Source organism: Palaemon carinicauda, chromosome 20 (genome assembly GCF_036898095.1).
Source record: "Palaemon carinicauda isolate YSFRI2023 chromosome 20, ASM3689809v2, whole genome shotgun sequence".
NCBI classification, from domain to species: Eukaryota; Metazoa; Arthropoda; class Malacostraca; order Decapoda; family Palaemonidae; genus Palaemon; species Palaemon carinicauda.
Window position 1 is genome coordinate 99559807 of NC_090744.1, and position 14712 is coordinate 99574518.

At 42.7% G+C, this 14712-nt stretch overlaps 1 protein-coding gene across 2 annotated transcripts in view; it reads right to left on the bottom strand.

The window, feature by feature from the left end:
• Lipt2 (Lipoyl(octanoyl) transferase 2) overlaps positions 1 to 14291 on the bottom strand; it is a 29409-nt gene extending 15118 nt beyond the window's left edge. Inside the window, exons 1-2 of one of the 2 annotated variants that reach the window (XM_068344108.1) lie at positions 14038 to 14291; positions 1090 to 1257 (exon numbers count right to left, since the gene is read on the bottom strand). In XM_068344108.1, coding sequence (XP_068200209.1) covers positions 1090 to 1243 — 154 coding nt within the window. In that variant the 5' untranslated portion in view covers positions 1244 to 1257; positions 14038 to 14291. Of the gene's footprint in view, positions 1 to 1089; positions 1258 to 2700; positions 2841 to 14037 lie in introns of those variants that run through there. The other variant, XM_068344107.1, reaches the window with a different exon arrangement.
• Between the last annotated feature and the right edge of the window lie 421 nt (positions 14292 to 14712).

A 14712-nucleotide genomic window follows, 5' to 3' on the forward strand; every position in this document is an offset into this window, starting at 1 on the left:
AGAACCTGAGAGAAGAGCCCAATCATATATACTCGTTAAAACATATTATTGTTAAAGGAAAAAAACTGAAAGATTTCCCAAATAAAAAGTTCCTTTATTAGAATTAAAACCATTAAGCTAAGAAAGAATGAACAAAACGTTATAAACGGTTTACTCTTACTGCAACGTGACACCGTGAAAATTCTCTCTCTATCGTAACGATAGAGCGCAAGTTGAACGTTCTGAACGTCAACAACTGCAGAGACAAAACAAAACGTTAAGTTCAACTTTGAAACAGTACGAGACTATCAAAGAAATTCTTTCAAAAACATTAAAATAGCATAATATGTTAACAGGTAAAACCGAAATGACGGGCTCAATGTTAATTAACTTCGGTACAAGAAAAGACCGCCTACTATTAGGAAAGGTCGAATATAAACAAATATAAAAATTAATTTAATAATTTTATAAAAAAGGAAGTTAATCGAAGAGGCCTATAAATGGCGGAGAGATATAAAATAAATCTATAACTTTTGTGAGCAAAATTAAGAAAGAGAGTCTATACTCTCTTAGACACCAACACTTCCGTCTAAGGGAAGGGTCGGCCATTAAAAGGTGAAAGAGAGTTCATACTCTCTTCGTCACCATAATTAATCAAATTAATTCCAAAAGCTAGCTAAGCTAATAATAAAACTTCCTGAATAGCGAAAGCTGAAATCTTAGAGCAATACTTCACCAAAAACCGTGAACAAGACTCCAAAATTATAAGCGTATCCATGAACCTCTTGCCGGAAGCACGACAGAGGAAAAATTGAAGTGGTGTCAACAAGAAGTACTGCAGTACCTGGCCACAGGTGGCGCTTGTGAGTACACCCCCCTCTTGTATAGCGATCGCTGGCGTATCCCTTCCGTAGAATTCTGTCGGGCAACGGAGTTGACAGCTACATGATTATCGGGTAAGTTTAATATTGAAAAATGAAAGATTACAGTACTTCAACATGAAAAAAGCTAATATTCATGAGTAAAAAAACCATATTTTGGGGGGGGGCAATTCTATTGTTACAGTCATTTTGCATAATACAAGGGAAACAGATTATGCCATACACTTACCTGGAGGATGTTCTACAAGAAGCAGTGTATGACATGGTTCTCTTTTCATCTTTATGTTCTCTTGAACCTTTGCTGCAATCTTCTTTTGATAATCCCAAGCTGACTTATAACTAGTTTGCATTAATCTCTGTACATATATGGTTTTTTGTGCCATTTTTCCTGAATGAACTGAAATTATCAACAACACACTCAAAATTATTTTCAAGACTTTATAGCAAAATTAATTTTTTATGCACAAAAGTAGCTACTGCATGAGTACTGTATACAGTACTAATTCAAGGTAACTAGCTTGAGAAAAATTAGGTTTTTCTTTAAATGTTCATTCACGTTAATTTTTGGATGTTTCTTAGTTACAGGTACTAATAGCTTTGACAACCACCAGTTGCAAATTCATAGCCCACCTTTAATGTACTTAGAGCTCTTTACAATATATTCAAATGGATATATCACAAATCTGAAAGATGAAGTATATTTTTCTTGAAATAAACCCAAGTCATATATGTGGATACACCTTTGACAAAAGCTATACTGTACTAGGCACAAAAGCTTAGCAACAAGATGTTCAACCCAGGGAAGAGATCACACTTCTCACTTGCCAGGGACAAGAAAGAAAACTTGGTTTGATGTGGGATTTATCATAAGGGGCAACAAGGGACAGAATGCCAGGAGACCTTGATGAAAGGATATAATTGCCAAAACCTGCCTCAGACAAATGAGTTATCGACCAGCATGTTCTGACGATCGGGTATGCATATGGCTAATGGATCGAAGGCTGCAAGCCACTCGCTCATCCTTGCACTGTATTGATACTTATAAGAATTACCGAGTGACCAATCAACTGATAACCCCGAAATGCTTGGAATTATCTATTATTATTAATTGCTAAACTACAACCCTACTCCTGTTTCAAGGAAGTAAATGTGTATGAAAGATATATTACGAGTACAGGTACCTAGGGTGAACAATAATACAGTACACGGTAAATAAAATTAGAATGAACTGTTAATACTATACTTTGTTACAGACTAAGAAAGCTTCTAAGGTGGTCACCAAAAAGCAAACCAAATATGTCTTCACTCAATAGTGATCAAAAAGAAAAGTGGAAGGCAAGTACTCCAATGAGGCAGTGTCCCATTGGTCCTCAGTAACTACAGGCAGCTGAGCACTGTTACTAAGCTTTTCAAGCTTTTGGCAATGTATTCATATAAATGACCTGGGTTTGCATCTTCTTAGGAATATAGTAGATTCTCTTTCTGTCTGCAATGTCTTAAGAGCTTTGTACGCAAGAAATTTCAAACTGTATTTCATAAAAGTATTCCTCTATTTCTGATATCTCTTTACAAAACACATCATTCAAAGATCAGATACATTCTCCTGTATTCTATAAGACATATGGTACATGCTTCATTAGGAAGCACATGTAGCATTGTTATCTTCAGAAGCATATCAGTGCAGCACTATGATTCATTTGATATTTCATTGGCAATTCATCATTTCAGGGAAAATTGCTAGAAGATCAGTAACAAGATGGGGCATAGTAAGAGGAACTTCCAAGTGCTTGTATCTACAGTACATATATTTAACAAAATTAAAAGAATCTTAAATAATTACCAACTATATTTCTGCTACAATACAAAAATTGTCAAGTTCAAGACTTTTCAAAGCGTCCCATTCCACTAACAAAGGGATCTTTCATCATCTTCAATTTCCGCCAACCTTGCCTAATCATGTGTTCTATCCTGAGTGTATCTGTTTTGGGAATAACAGCATTTTTTCTAAATTCAAACTTCACATTGTCAGAAAATCCTGGCTTGGGTTGGGCTGCTCTGAGACATTGCTTATATAATTTTAAGACCTCCAGTTGGATCTTGCTGTGCCGTGCCATGATAACTGGGGGAAAAATGATTAAGCATTAATATTTACATCTTGATTACCTGAATGCTAATAGGCAGTTTCACAATACAGGGAATAATAGGACAAAGGAAGCTGTTAAGGGATATACAAAAAGTTTTCTAACCCAACAAATCATTGCACAAAAAAAAAGGAATACAGTATATGTAAATAAAAGCAACTTATAATCCCATATTTGTAGCATGCCAAACGAAAATAATTTATGAACAGCACATCTGTGACAGATAAAGGCCTATGATACAAGGTAATGTACAGTATTGTATTTTGAGTTACCTCACTATTACATTAGATCATGTTTTGAGCATCAATAAATGAAAAAAAATCTATTAACAGCAAACTAATATCAAAGATCATTTTGAAAGATATGCAATGGTAAGTTACAACTGTTTCTTGTTTTGTTTACGATTACTATAAAAAATAACTCTGAATCCTGAAGGCAAGATAATTTAAGTAGCCACTGTCAAAAACAACAACACGAACCAGATTGAAAAAAACAAATGTAAAATATCAATCACTCTTAGAGCAACTACGAAAGCAAATATTCAACCTGTGAGACCACATATTGCAAGTTTGGCTAATTCTTGCTAACATGAACTAAACTATTGTATCTGATTGGGTAATTCTACTTGACTATCCAAGCAAATTACATCTTAAGGATAGTAGGGTGAAATGATGCAATCTAATTCAATTCGTAGAATCTTTATTCAAACTTTTGCTATACGAGTCTACATAGCTATTTTGCCATGGTCAATGGTACTGTATTTTGTCTTTGCAAAGCTAGATGACACTAAGTGTTACCGAGATAACTGCCATAATAGAAATTTATTATCCCACCTTAGGCTAAGTGGTCTAATAGTTAAATGTGGTGATACTTACTTTTAGGTCTTAAAAAAATTTCAAATTAATATAAACATAATTATTCCAAAGTAATCTGCAGCCACTAGTGATATGAGGGGTAAGTAATTTGGGAGGACACAGTACATACATACATATACCAAAGGCACTTCCCCCAATTTTGGGGGGTAGCCGACAACAAGAAACAAAACAAAAAGGGGACCTCTACTCTCTACGTTCCTCCAGCCTAACCAGGGACTCAGCCGAGTTCAGCTGGTACTGCTAGGGTGCCACAGCCCAACCTCCCACATTTCCACCACAGATGAAGCTTCATACTGCTGAGTCCCCTACTGCTGCTACCTCCGCGGTCATCTAAGGCACCGGAGGAAGCAGCAGGGCCTACCGGAACTGCGTCACAATCGCTCGCCATTCATTCCTATTTCTAGCACGCTCTCTTGCCTCTCTCACATCTATCCTCCTATCACCCAGAGCTTTCTTCACACCATCCATCCACCCAAACATTGGCCTTCCTCTTGTAGTTCTCCCATCAACTCTTGCATTCATCACCTTCTTTAGCAGACAGGCATTTTCCATTCTCTCAACATGGCCAAACCACCTCAACACATTCATATCCACTCTAGCCGCTAACTCATTTCTTACACCCGTTCTCACCCTCACCACTTCGTTCCTAACCCTATCTACTCGAGATACACCAGCCATACTCCTCAGACACTTCATCTCAAACACATTCAATTTCTGTCTCTCCATCACTTTCATTCCCCACAACTCCGATCCATACATCACAGTTGGTACAATCACTTTCTCATATAGAACTCTCTTTACATTCATGCCCAATCCTCTATTTTTTACTACTCCCTTAACTGCCCCCAACACTTTGCAACCTTCATTCACTCTCTGACGTACATCTGCTTCCACTCCACCATTTGCTGCAACAACAGACCCCAAGTACTTAAACTGATCCACCTCCTCAAGTAACTCTCCATTCAACATGACATTCAACCTAGCACCACCTTCCCTTCTCGTACATCTCATAACCTTACTCTTACCCACATTAACTCTCAACTTCCTTCTCTCACACACCCTTCCAAATTCTGTCACTAGTCGGTCAAGCTTCTCTTCTGTGTCTGCTACCAGTACAGTATCATCCGCAAACAACAACTGATTTACCTCCCATTCATGATCATTCTCGCCTACCAGTTTTAATCCTCGTCCAAGCACTCTAGCATTCACCTCTCTCACCACTCCATCAACATACAAGTTAAACAACCACGGCGACATCACACATCCCTGTCTCAGCCCCACTCTCACCGGAAACCAATCGCTCACCTCATTTCCTATTCTAACACATGCTTTACTACCTGTGTAGAAACTTTTCACTGCTTGCAACAACCTTCCACCAACTCCATATAACCTCATCACATTCCACATTGCAATGTGGACACAGTACATTCACAATAATTACTAGTAGAAGCAAGGGGCATTCCCTCCCACCACTAAGCTCTCATTCAGCCAACGCTTTCTAGGTACCTGATGACCTAATTTAGGTTAGGAGAGGATGCACTGGTTTCCGGTATTTGTAGACATTACCAACAAGCATAATCAAAACCATCACAGAGTATCTAATTCTTTCTTGGAGAAATAAGCAAAGCTAATTAAATTTAAGCAAAATACCTTTATCACTGTGCCTTTCAGGCACTTTGATGTATGATGAGTAAGAGCATGGAGTTTTAGGTCAGCTTAGATAAGTGGGCACGTGTAGCCGCAATGAGGAAGAACAGTGTCCTTGATTGAGTAAGGGAAGAATAGCAATTCGATGTCTATTCACAAGGCCGCAGCAGTAACGATTTACCGCTATAACTTTAACAGCACAATGCTGTATGGCGAATATGATTCAAGTTACATGGAACACCTCAGGAAATTTAGGGTTGCTGTGGCCTGATTGGTAATGTCTCTGGATGGTGTTTGACAGTCGGGGGTTCGAGTCGCGCTCAGACTCGTTAGTGACTGCAACCTTACCATCCTTGTGAGCTAAGGTTGGGAGGTTTGGGGGAGCCTATAGGTCTATCTGCTGAGTCATCAGCAGCCACTGCCTGGCCCTCCCTGGTCCTAGCTTGGGTGGAGAGGAGGCTTGGGCGCTGATCATATAAGATGGTCAGTCTCTAGGGCATTGTCCTGATTGCTAGGGCAATGTCACTGTCCCTTGCCTCTGCTATTCATGAGCGACCTTTAAACCCCATCGTGATGCCACTCCACGCAGTAATAATCACAAATTTTAAAAGGAATATGATATTTTAATTATAAAATAAATTTTTGAATATACTTACCCGGTGAATATATAATAGCTGCAACTCTGTTGCTCGACAGACACATACATAAAAAACTCGCGAGCGATCGCTATGCAGGTTGCGGGTGTGCCCACCAGCGCCAACGGTCGGCCAGATACCACTCTCGATGTAAACAAAACCTTTAATTTCTTCTCATCCCACTGCGTCTCTATTGGGGAGGAAGGGAGGGTCGTTTAATTTATATATTCACCGGGTAAATATATTCAAAAATTTATTTTATAATTAAAATATCATTTTTAAATATTTAACTTAGCCGGTGAATATATAATAGCTGATTCACACCCAAAGAGGTGGGTAGAGACCAGAGTTAAATATGTTTACATCGTATAAGCTAAGAGTTTTTTCATTTTGACAGTTATCAATATAACAAAACCAAAATAAATAGGTACCTGGTAAGGAAGTCGACTTAGACGATTACTCTGCCTTGTAAGTACGTCTTCCTTACGGAGCCCAGCGATCCTCTTAGGATGCTGACAGACTCTCAGGAGCTGAAGTATCAAGGGCTGCAACCCATACAACAGGACCTCATCAAACCCCTAATCTGGGCGCTCTCAAGAAATGACTTTGACCACCCGCCAAATCAACCAGGATGCGAAAGGCTTCTTAGCCTTCCGGACAACCCATAAAAACAACCTTAAAAAAACATTTCAAGAGACAGATTAAAAGGATATGGAATTAGGGAATTGTAGTGGTTGAGCCCTCACCCACTACTGCACTCGCTGCTACGAATGGTCCCAGTGTGTAGCAGTTCTCGTAAAGAGTCTGGACATCTTTCAAGTAAAATGACGCGAACACTGACTTGCTTCTCCAATAGGTTGCGTCCATGATACTTTGCAGAGATCTATTTTGCTTAAAGGCCACGGAAGTTGCTACAGCTCTAACCTCGTGCGTCTTAACCTTAAGCAAAGATCGGTCTTCCTCACTCAAGTGCGAATGAGCATCTCGTATTAACAATCTGATAAAATATGACAAAGCATTCTTTGACATAGGCAAGGATGGTTTCTTAACCGAACACCATAACGCTTCAGATTGGCCTCGTAAAGGTTTAGTACGAGTTAAGTAGAACTTAAGAGCTCTAACAGGGCATAACACTCTTTCTAGTTCATTGCCTATGATCTCCGATAAGCTAGGAATATCGAAAGATTTAGGCCAAGGACGAGAAGGTAGCTCATTTTTGGCTAGGAAACCAAGCTGCAGAGAACAAGTAGCTTTTTCTGACGAAAACCCGATGTTCTTGCTGAAGGCATGAAGCTCACTGACTCTTTTAGCCGAGGCTAAGCATACCAGGAAAAGTCTTAAGAGTGAGATCTTTCAGGGAGGCTGAATGTAAAGGCTCAAACCTGTCTGACATGAGGAATCTTAGGACCACGTCTAAATTCCACCCAGGTGTAGCCAAACGACGTTCCTTAGAGGTCTCAAAAGACTTAAGGAGGTCTTGCAGATCTTTATTGTTGGAAAGATCTAAGCCTCTATGCCGGAAGACCGAGGCCAACATGCTTCTGTAGCCCTTGATCGTAGGAGCTGAAAGGGATCGTACTTTTCTCAGGTATAAGAGAAAATCAGCTATTTGGGCTACAGAGGTACTGGACGAGGATACGGAAACTGACTTGCACCAGTCTCGGAAGACTTCCCACTTCGATTGGTAAACTCTAATGGTAGACGCTCTCCTCGCTCTAGCAATCGCACTGGCTGCCTCCTTCGAAAAGCCTCTAGCTCTCGAGAGTCTTTCGATAGTCTGAAGGCAGTCAGACGAAGAGCTTGGAGGCTTTGGTGTACCTTCTTTACGTGTGGCTGACGTAGAAGGTCTACTCTTAGAGGAAGACTTCTGGGAACGTCTACCAGCCATCGAAGTACCTCGGTGAACCATTCTCTCGCGGGCCAGAGGGGAGCAACTAACGTCAACCTTGTCCCTTCGTGAGAGGCGAATTTCTGCAGTACCTTGTTGACAATCTTGAATGGTGGGAATGCGTAAAGATCTAGATGTAACCAATCTAGGAGGAAGGCATCTATATGTATTGCTGCTGGGTCTGGGACTGGAGAGCAATAGATTGGAAGCCTCTTGGTCAGCGAGGTTGCAAAGAGATCTATGGTGGGTTGACCCCAAGCCGCCCAAAGTCTCTTGCACACATCCTTGTGGAGGGTCCATTCGGTTGGAATTACTTGACCTTTCCGACTGAGACAATCCGCTAGGACGTTCAAGTTGCCCTGGATGAACCTCGTTACTAGGGAGATGCCTCGATCTTTTGACCAGATGAGCAGGTCCCTTGCGATCTCGTACAGAGTCAATGAGTGGGTACCTCCCTGTTTGGAAATGTACGCCAAGGCCGTGGTGTTGTCCGAGTTGACCTCCACCACCTTGCCTCGAAGGAGATTCTCGAAGCTTATCAAGGCCAGATGAACCGCCAAAAGCTCCTTGCTGTTGATATGCATGCTCCTCTGACTCGAGTTCCACAGACCTGAGCATTCCCGACCGTCCAGTGTCGCGCCCCAGCCCAAGTCCAATGCGTCCGAGAATAGAACGTGGTTGGGTTTCTGAACTGCCAGGGGAAGACCCTCTCGTAGGCTGATATTGTCCTTCCACCAAGTCAGACAAGTCTTTATCTTTTCGGAAATCGGGATGGAGACCGCCTCTAGCGTCTTGTCCTTTTTCCAGTGAAAAGCCAGATGGAATTGTAGAGGTCGGAGGTGTAGCCTTCCTAGCGAGACAAATTGCTCCAGGGATGACAGCGTTCCTACCAGACTCATCCAAAGCCTGACTGAGCAGCGTTCTTTCTTTAACATCTTCTGGATGATGAGCAGGGCTTGATCTATTCTGGGGGCCGACGGAAAAGCCCGAAAAACTTGACTGTGAATCTCCATCCCTAAATACAGAATAGTTTGGGATGGGACCAGCTGTGACTTTTCCAAGTTGACTAGGAGTCCCAATTCCTTGGTCAGATCTAGAGTCCAATTGAGATCCTTCAGACAGCGATGACTGGAAGAGGCTCTGAGAAGCCAGTCGTCCAAATAAAGGGAGGCTCGGATGTCCGATAAATGGAGGAATTTTGCCACATTCCTCATAAGCCTCGTAAACACGAGAGGAGCTGTGCTTAGGCCAAAGCACAGGGCCCGAAACTGGTACACCACATCGTCGAAGACGAATCTCAGAAAAGGTTGGGAGTCTGAGTGAATGGGGATGTGGAAGTAAGCGTCCCTTAGGTCTAGAGATACCATCCAGTCTCCCTTTCTGACCGCTGCTAGGACTGACTTTGTGGTCTCCATGGTAAACTTCGTCTTTGTGACAAAGACATTCAGAGCACTGACGTCTAGCACCGGTCTCCAACCTCCTGTCTTCTTTGATACTAGGAAGAGATGGTTGTAAAATCCCGGTGATTGAAGGTCCGAGACTTTGACCACCGCTCCCTTCTCTAGCAAAAGACACACTTCCAGTTTCAGGTCTTGTCTCTTTTCTTCCTCTCGGTACCTGGGAGAGAGATCGATGGGGGACGTCGCTAGAGGAGGTCTGCGTACAAAAGGGATTTTGTACTCCTCTCTGAGCAACCTCACAGATTGTTGATCTGCGCCTCTCTTCTCCCAGGCTTGCCAGAAGTTCTTGAGTCTGGCACCTACTGCTGTCTGAAGTTGCGGGCAGTCAGACTCTGCCCTTAGAGGACTTGGATCCTTTCCTCTTTCCTCTCTTCCCTTCGGCACGAGCACCTCCCCTGCTGGAGGCTCTGCCACGAAAGGGCGGGATAAACCTGGACGCTGGAGTGTCTATCCTAGGTCTAGCAGACAAGGCAGGCAAAGGGGGAGCTTTGCGAGCCGAGGACGCAACTAAATCGTGGGTGTCCTTCTGCACTAAAGACAAGGCAATTTCCTTAACCAAGACTTCAGGAAACAAGCACTTAGACAAGGGCGCAAAGAGTAGCTCAGATCTTTGGCATGGCGTCACTCCTGCTGACAGAAAAGAGCACAGAGACTCTCGTTTCTTAAGGACTCCGGACGTGAATGAAGCGGCAAGCTCGTTGGACCCATCGCGGACGGCCTTGTCCATGCAGGACATAATGAGTAAGGAAACATCCCTATCGGCAGATGAGATTTTCCTACTCAGGGCTCACAAACACCAGTCCAGGAAGTTAAAGACTTCAAACGCCCTAAATATGCCTTTAAGAAGGTGGTCCAGGTCCGAGGGTGACCAACTAATCTTCGAGCGTCTCATGGCAAGGCGGCGGGGAGAGTCTACAAGACTTGAGAAGTCGCCCTGGGCAGAGGCAGGAACTCCCAAGCCGAGAACTTCTCCCGTGGCATACCAGACGCTCGATCTAGACGAGAGTTTAGATGGGGGGAAGGTAAACGCCGTCTTCCCTAAACTCCTCTTGGTCTCTAACCAATCGCCTAACAGCCGTAAAGCTCTCTTGGATGAGCGAGAGAGAACGAGTTTAGTAAAGGCAGGCATGGTAGCAGGAACGCCTAAGACAAACTCGGACGGCGGCGAACGAGGAGCCACAGAAATAAAGTGATCAGGGAACAACTCTTTAAAAACAACTATGACTTTTCTAAAGTCCAAGGATGGTTGAACTGCTTTAGGCTCATCTAATTCTGAAGGCTGATCCTCAGGCTGTGGTTCAGCAACGTCCTCATCTGACAGTTCCTCATCCGATAACTGATGAGAAAACGGCAAAGGTGTAGGCAACGTTTGACTCGCAGAGTCCGGTCGCACTGGTGCATACGTGACGGAGCCGGACGCAGCGTCCTGGAACTGCTGAACAGTCTGGGAACTGTCAACAACAACAGGTGCGCGAGGACGCACAGCGTCCACCCGAGACTGTTTCAACCGTCTGGGTTGTGCAGTCAACACCATACCGGGTTGCGGAGGTTGACGCACCGCGTCAAAACAAGTCAACTCTGATGGTTGATGAACGTCCTGAACGTCACCAATCGCATCAGTGCGTTGCCTAACGTCAACGTGCGGCTGGAAATCCACACTGGGTCGCATCGGTGGAGGTACCACCCCAACTGGTTGACGCGAGAAAGCTACATCCACGTCAACAGGACGCACAACAGAACGCTTGGATGGCTGATGGCCAGTAGGTTCAACGGAAACCTTCTCAGCGTTGTAGTCCTCCATCAAGGACGCAAGCTTAGACTGCATGTCTTGCAGTAACACCCATTTAGGGTCTACGGAAGCAGGTGCGGTAACAGACGGGGTTAGCGAATGAGACGGCACAACTTTGCCTCTCTTAGGCGGCGAGCAGTCATCAGATGACGGCAACGGGTCCGAACTGTCCCAGTGGCTACATCCGGGACGTTGGACTTGTCCTGAAGGGACCGACTTACGCTTTAAAGGTCTAGAGACCTTGGTCCAAGGTTTCTTACGTGAAACACCTTCGGACGACGAGGTAAAAATGGGCTCTCTCGTCTTACTTTGGTAGGGGCGATCTTGACGAGATCCGCCTGATACCAAAGAGGGAACGTCTGTTCGCTGATCAAGGCCTCTCGAACCCATAAGTCGTACGACATTGCTTCTCCCCTGGGCTTGGGAGCTTGCAAGAGGTCCCGGACTAGGTGGACGACAGGCACGAACAGACGAACCCTCGGTCGCATCACTGTTCACAACACTTTGCGTAACACTAGGCACTTTGACACTATCCGCCGTGGCACTTTGGCACTTGAGTTCCTTCACGTCCGCCATGAGTTGATTCCGGTCACTTGCTAAAGCCTCAACTCTCTCCCCCAAGGCATGAATAGCACGCATCATGTCTTGCATAGACGGTTCCCGAGTGCTAGGAGGGGGGTTGGGAACAACCACTACAGGGGAAGGATTAGGTTCAGGGGCATGTGGAGAGGAAAAATCTACAGACCTAGAAGAACTTCTCCTTACCCTATCTCTCTCTAGTCTGCGTGTATATTTATCAAATTCGATCCAATCGAATTCCGAAAGGCCCACGCATTCCTCACACCGATCTCCCAATTGACAGGTTTTACCCCGACAATTGGAACAAACAGTGTGAGGGTCGAGAGAAGCCTTTGGAAGACGCCTCTTACAGTCCCTAGCATTACACTTTCGAAACTTGGGAACTTGTGAAGGGTCAGCCATTTTGAATTAGTCAAGGGAAAATTCCAAAAAACGATCTAAGTCATCAACAATTAATCCGATTCAAAAAAAGAGTTCAAGGATTTATTTGAAGAAAAACACCTGTACTGCGAAAGCTCAAACCAAAATAAAGTACTTCACCAAATATGATGGGAAAAACTCCAGGTTCTACAGCGAGTAAAAGTACGTCTTGTCGACACGTCGACAGAGAAGAAATTGAAGGTTTTGTTTACATCGAGAGTGGTATCTGGCCGACAGTTGGCGCTGGTGGGCACACCCGCAACCTGCATAGCGATCGCTCGCGAGTTTTTTATGTATGTGTCTGTCGAGCAACAGAGTTGCAGCTATTATATATTCACCGGCTAAGTTAAATATTTAAAAATGTGTTTTTCCTAGCTATACCAATTCATGTCCTTTAATTAGGGAGATTGTTTCAGTGGAAGCTGGAGACAGTCACTGAATCTTGGATAACGAGCAGTTATCCAGCTAGTGAGGGTGCAAGCCACGGAGCCCTCCCACTTTTTCCTTTTTGTATTTCAAACATCAAAATCTTTCTTTGTTTTTCTTCATGTTTCTGACTGAAAAGCAGTACTGTGTTAACCTTTGGCAGGGCCCATAGGCTTCGAGCTTCTTTAGGTCTCTCGACATCCCTCAATGGCACTCACGCAAAATTCACGCTCTCCTTTCATACAATTTATTGCAATAATATTACAAATGAAGTAAATAATCCATAGTTCTAACATTTAACAACAAAAGAAAAATTGCATAGGGCCCTGCTGTTGCTGGGCTCCTAGGCTTCAGCCTAACTAGCATTAGAGATAATGCAGCACTGATACAAAGACACTTTCTTTTCTTTTCAGAAAAGAAAAATTTTGAGCCATGGAAAATAGCCCATCTCATTCATAATTTCCGCTAACACATTCAAGATGATTGAACTATACTATATAACTTTGGACTCACACCTACAAACTACTGTATAAGGTAAGGGCATAACATCTTACTTTAGATTAAGTCATATTTCCTGGTGGAATATAGGTTTTTAGGCTTGAACTATATTTGGAATTGTAAATGGCAGAATGGTTCTAATGCTATATAAAAATTGGAAATAAAAAATAGGGTTGTATGTATGATAGCGGCCAACTGTATGTAAGATGACGGCTGACTCAGAATACGGCAGTGTAAGGGAGGTCGCAGGCTGCGTTAGCCCCTTCTGTTAGGTAAGTAGGTAAGGACATGACTTATAGGCTAGATTGGGGGGGGGGGGGGCGGATTTATGTTAGTGTTCAATTTCTATGCACGCTGGAGGAACTGGCATCTTATATACAAATGCTCCAATAAATAAATGCTTTAAACTGGAAACTGTTTCGTTGGGCCAAAAATTACATAAAAAAGTGACTTGGCAAGAAGGGCGCCAAGAGAAAATGGAAAAATACATCGATAAATATGTGGGTGGTGCTAGTTTTAATATTGAACCATCGCACATTATATGCATAAATTTGTAGTACTCTTCATCTCCTGGGACTTAGGTCATGCTCTCGCGACCTGGTCATGCTATGTTGCAATCATATGACATAACCTACATGTAAGATAACACTATTGGTTAAATAATCCATAATCTTGATTACATTCTAGCATAAATTACATATGATTGGGCCTACCGTACCATGATCTCACACATCCAAGAGTACCAATAGGCACAAGATAGGATTTTTTTACATCTTATACCTAAATTGTGAACTGAGATAGAAAACACTATAAACTTGCCTCACTTTCGAAAAGTTACGTAAGTCATTTATGTCACTACGAAACCCTTCAGTCGTAAAGATAATAGGCCAGAAACGAAACAAATTCATAAGCTGACATTCCGAGACACTTTGCACATGTTCTATTATATTCTGCAATTATTTCAGCGGTTTGTGACAAGGTGAAATAATTCTTAATGTTTCTCTTTAACTAAAACAGTAAAGCCGTTTAGGCTAGGGAGTCGGGACGACGGAGATTTGGGTAAAATTGTAAACAATCTTCTTCTTCTTCTTCCATTTTAGTAGGAGATCTGGCCCACTTCTTAGAGCCAATGTACTCCCCTGTAAATATGATACAAGATAAAATATTAGATCTGATCGGTACAGTTGATAAATTTCAAGTGTTAGTCTGTTAGTAAACGTTAACTCCTTCACCGAATGTAATGAATGATATGTTCACTCACCCACATGAGGCTTATTACCTTTAGTTCAAACAATATCCATGCTCCCCCCTTCCATTGATATTGTTTTTATAGTGCAAAATATATATATCACACTTTATTAAAACCATTTTCATTTAAATACATTTACATTTATTTATAGTCAAAACAACCTCCTGTGGTTTGTCTATGACAAAATCGTTGCATTAAATGTAGTCTCTTTACAAAAGAACATGTATGTGGGTTTAGAGACTAAA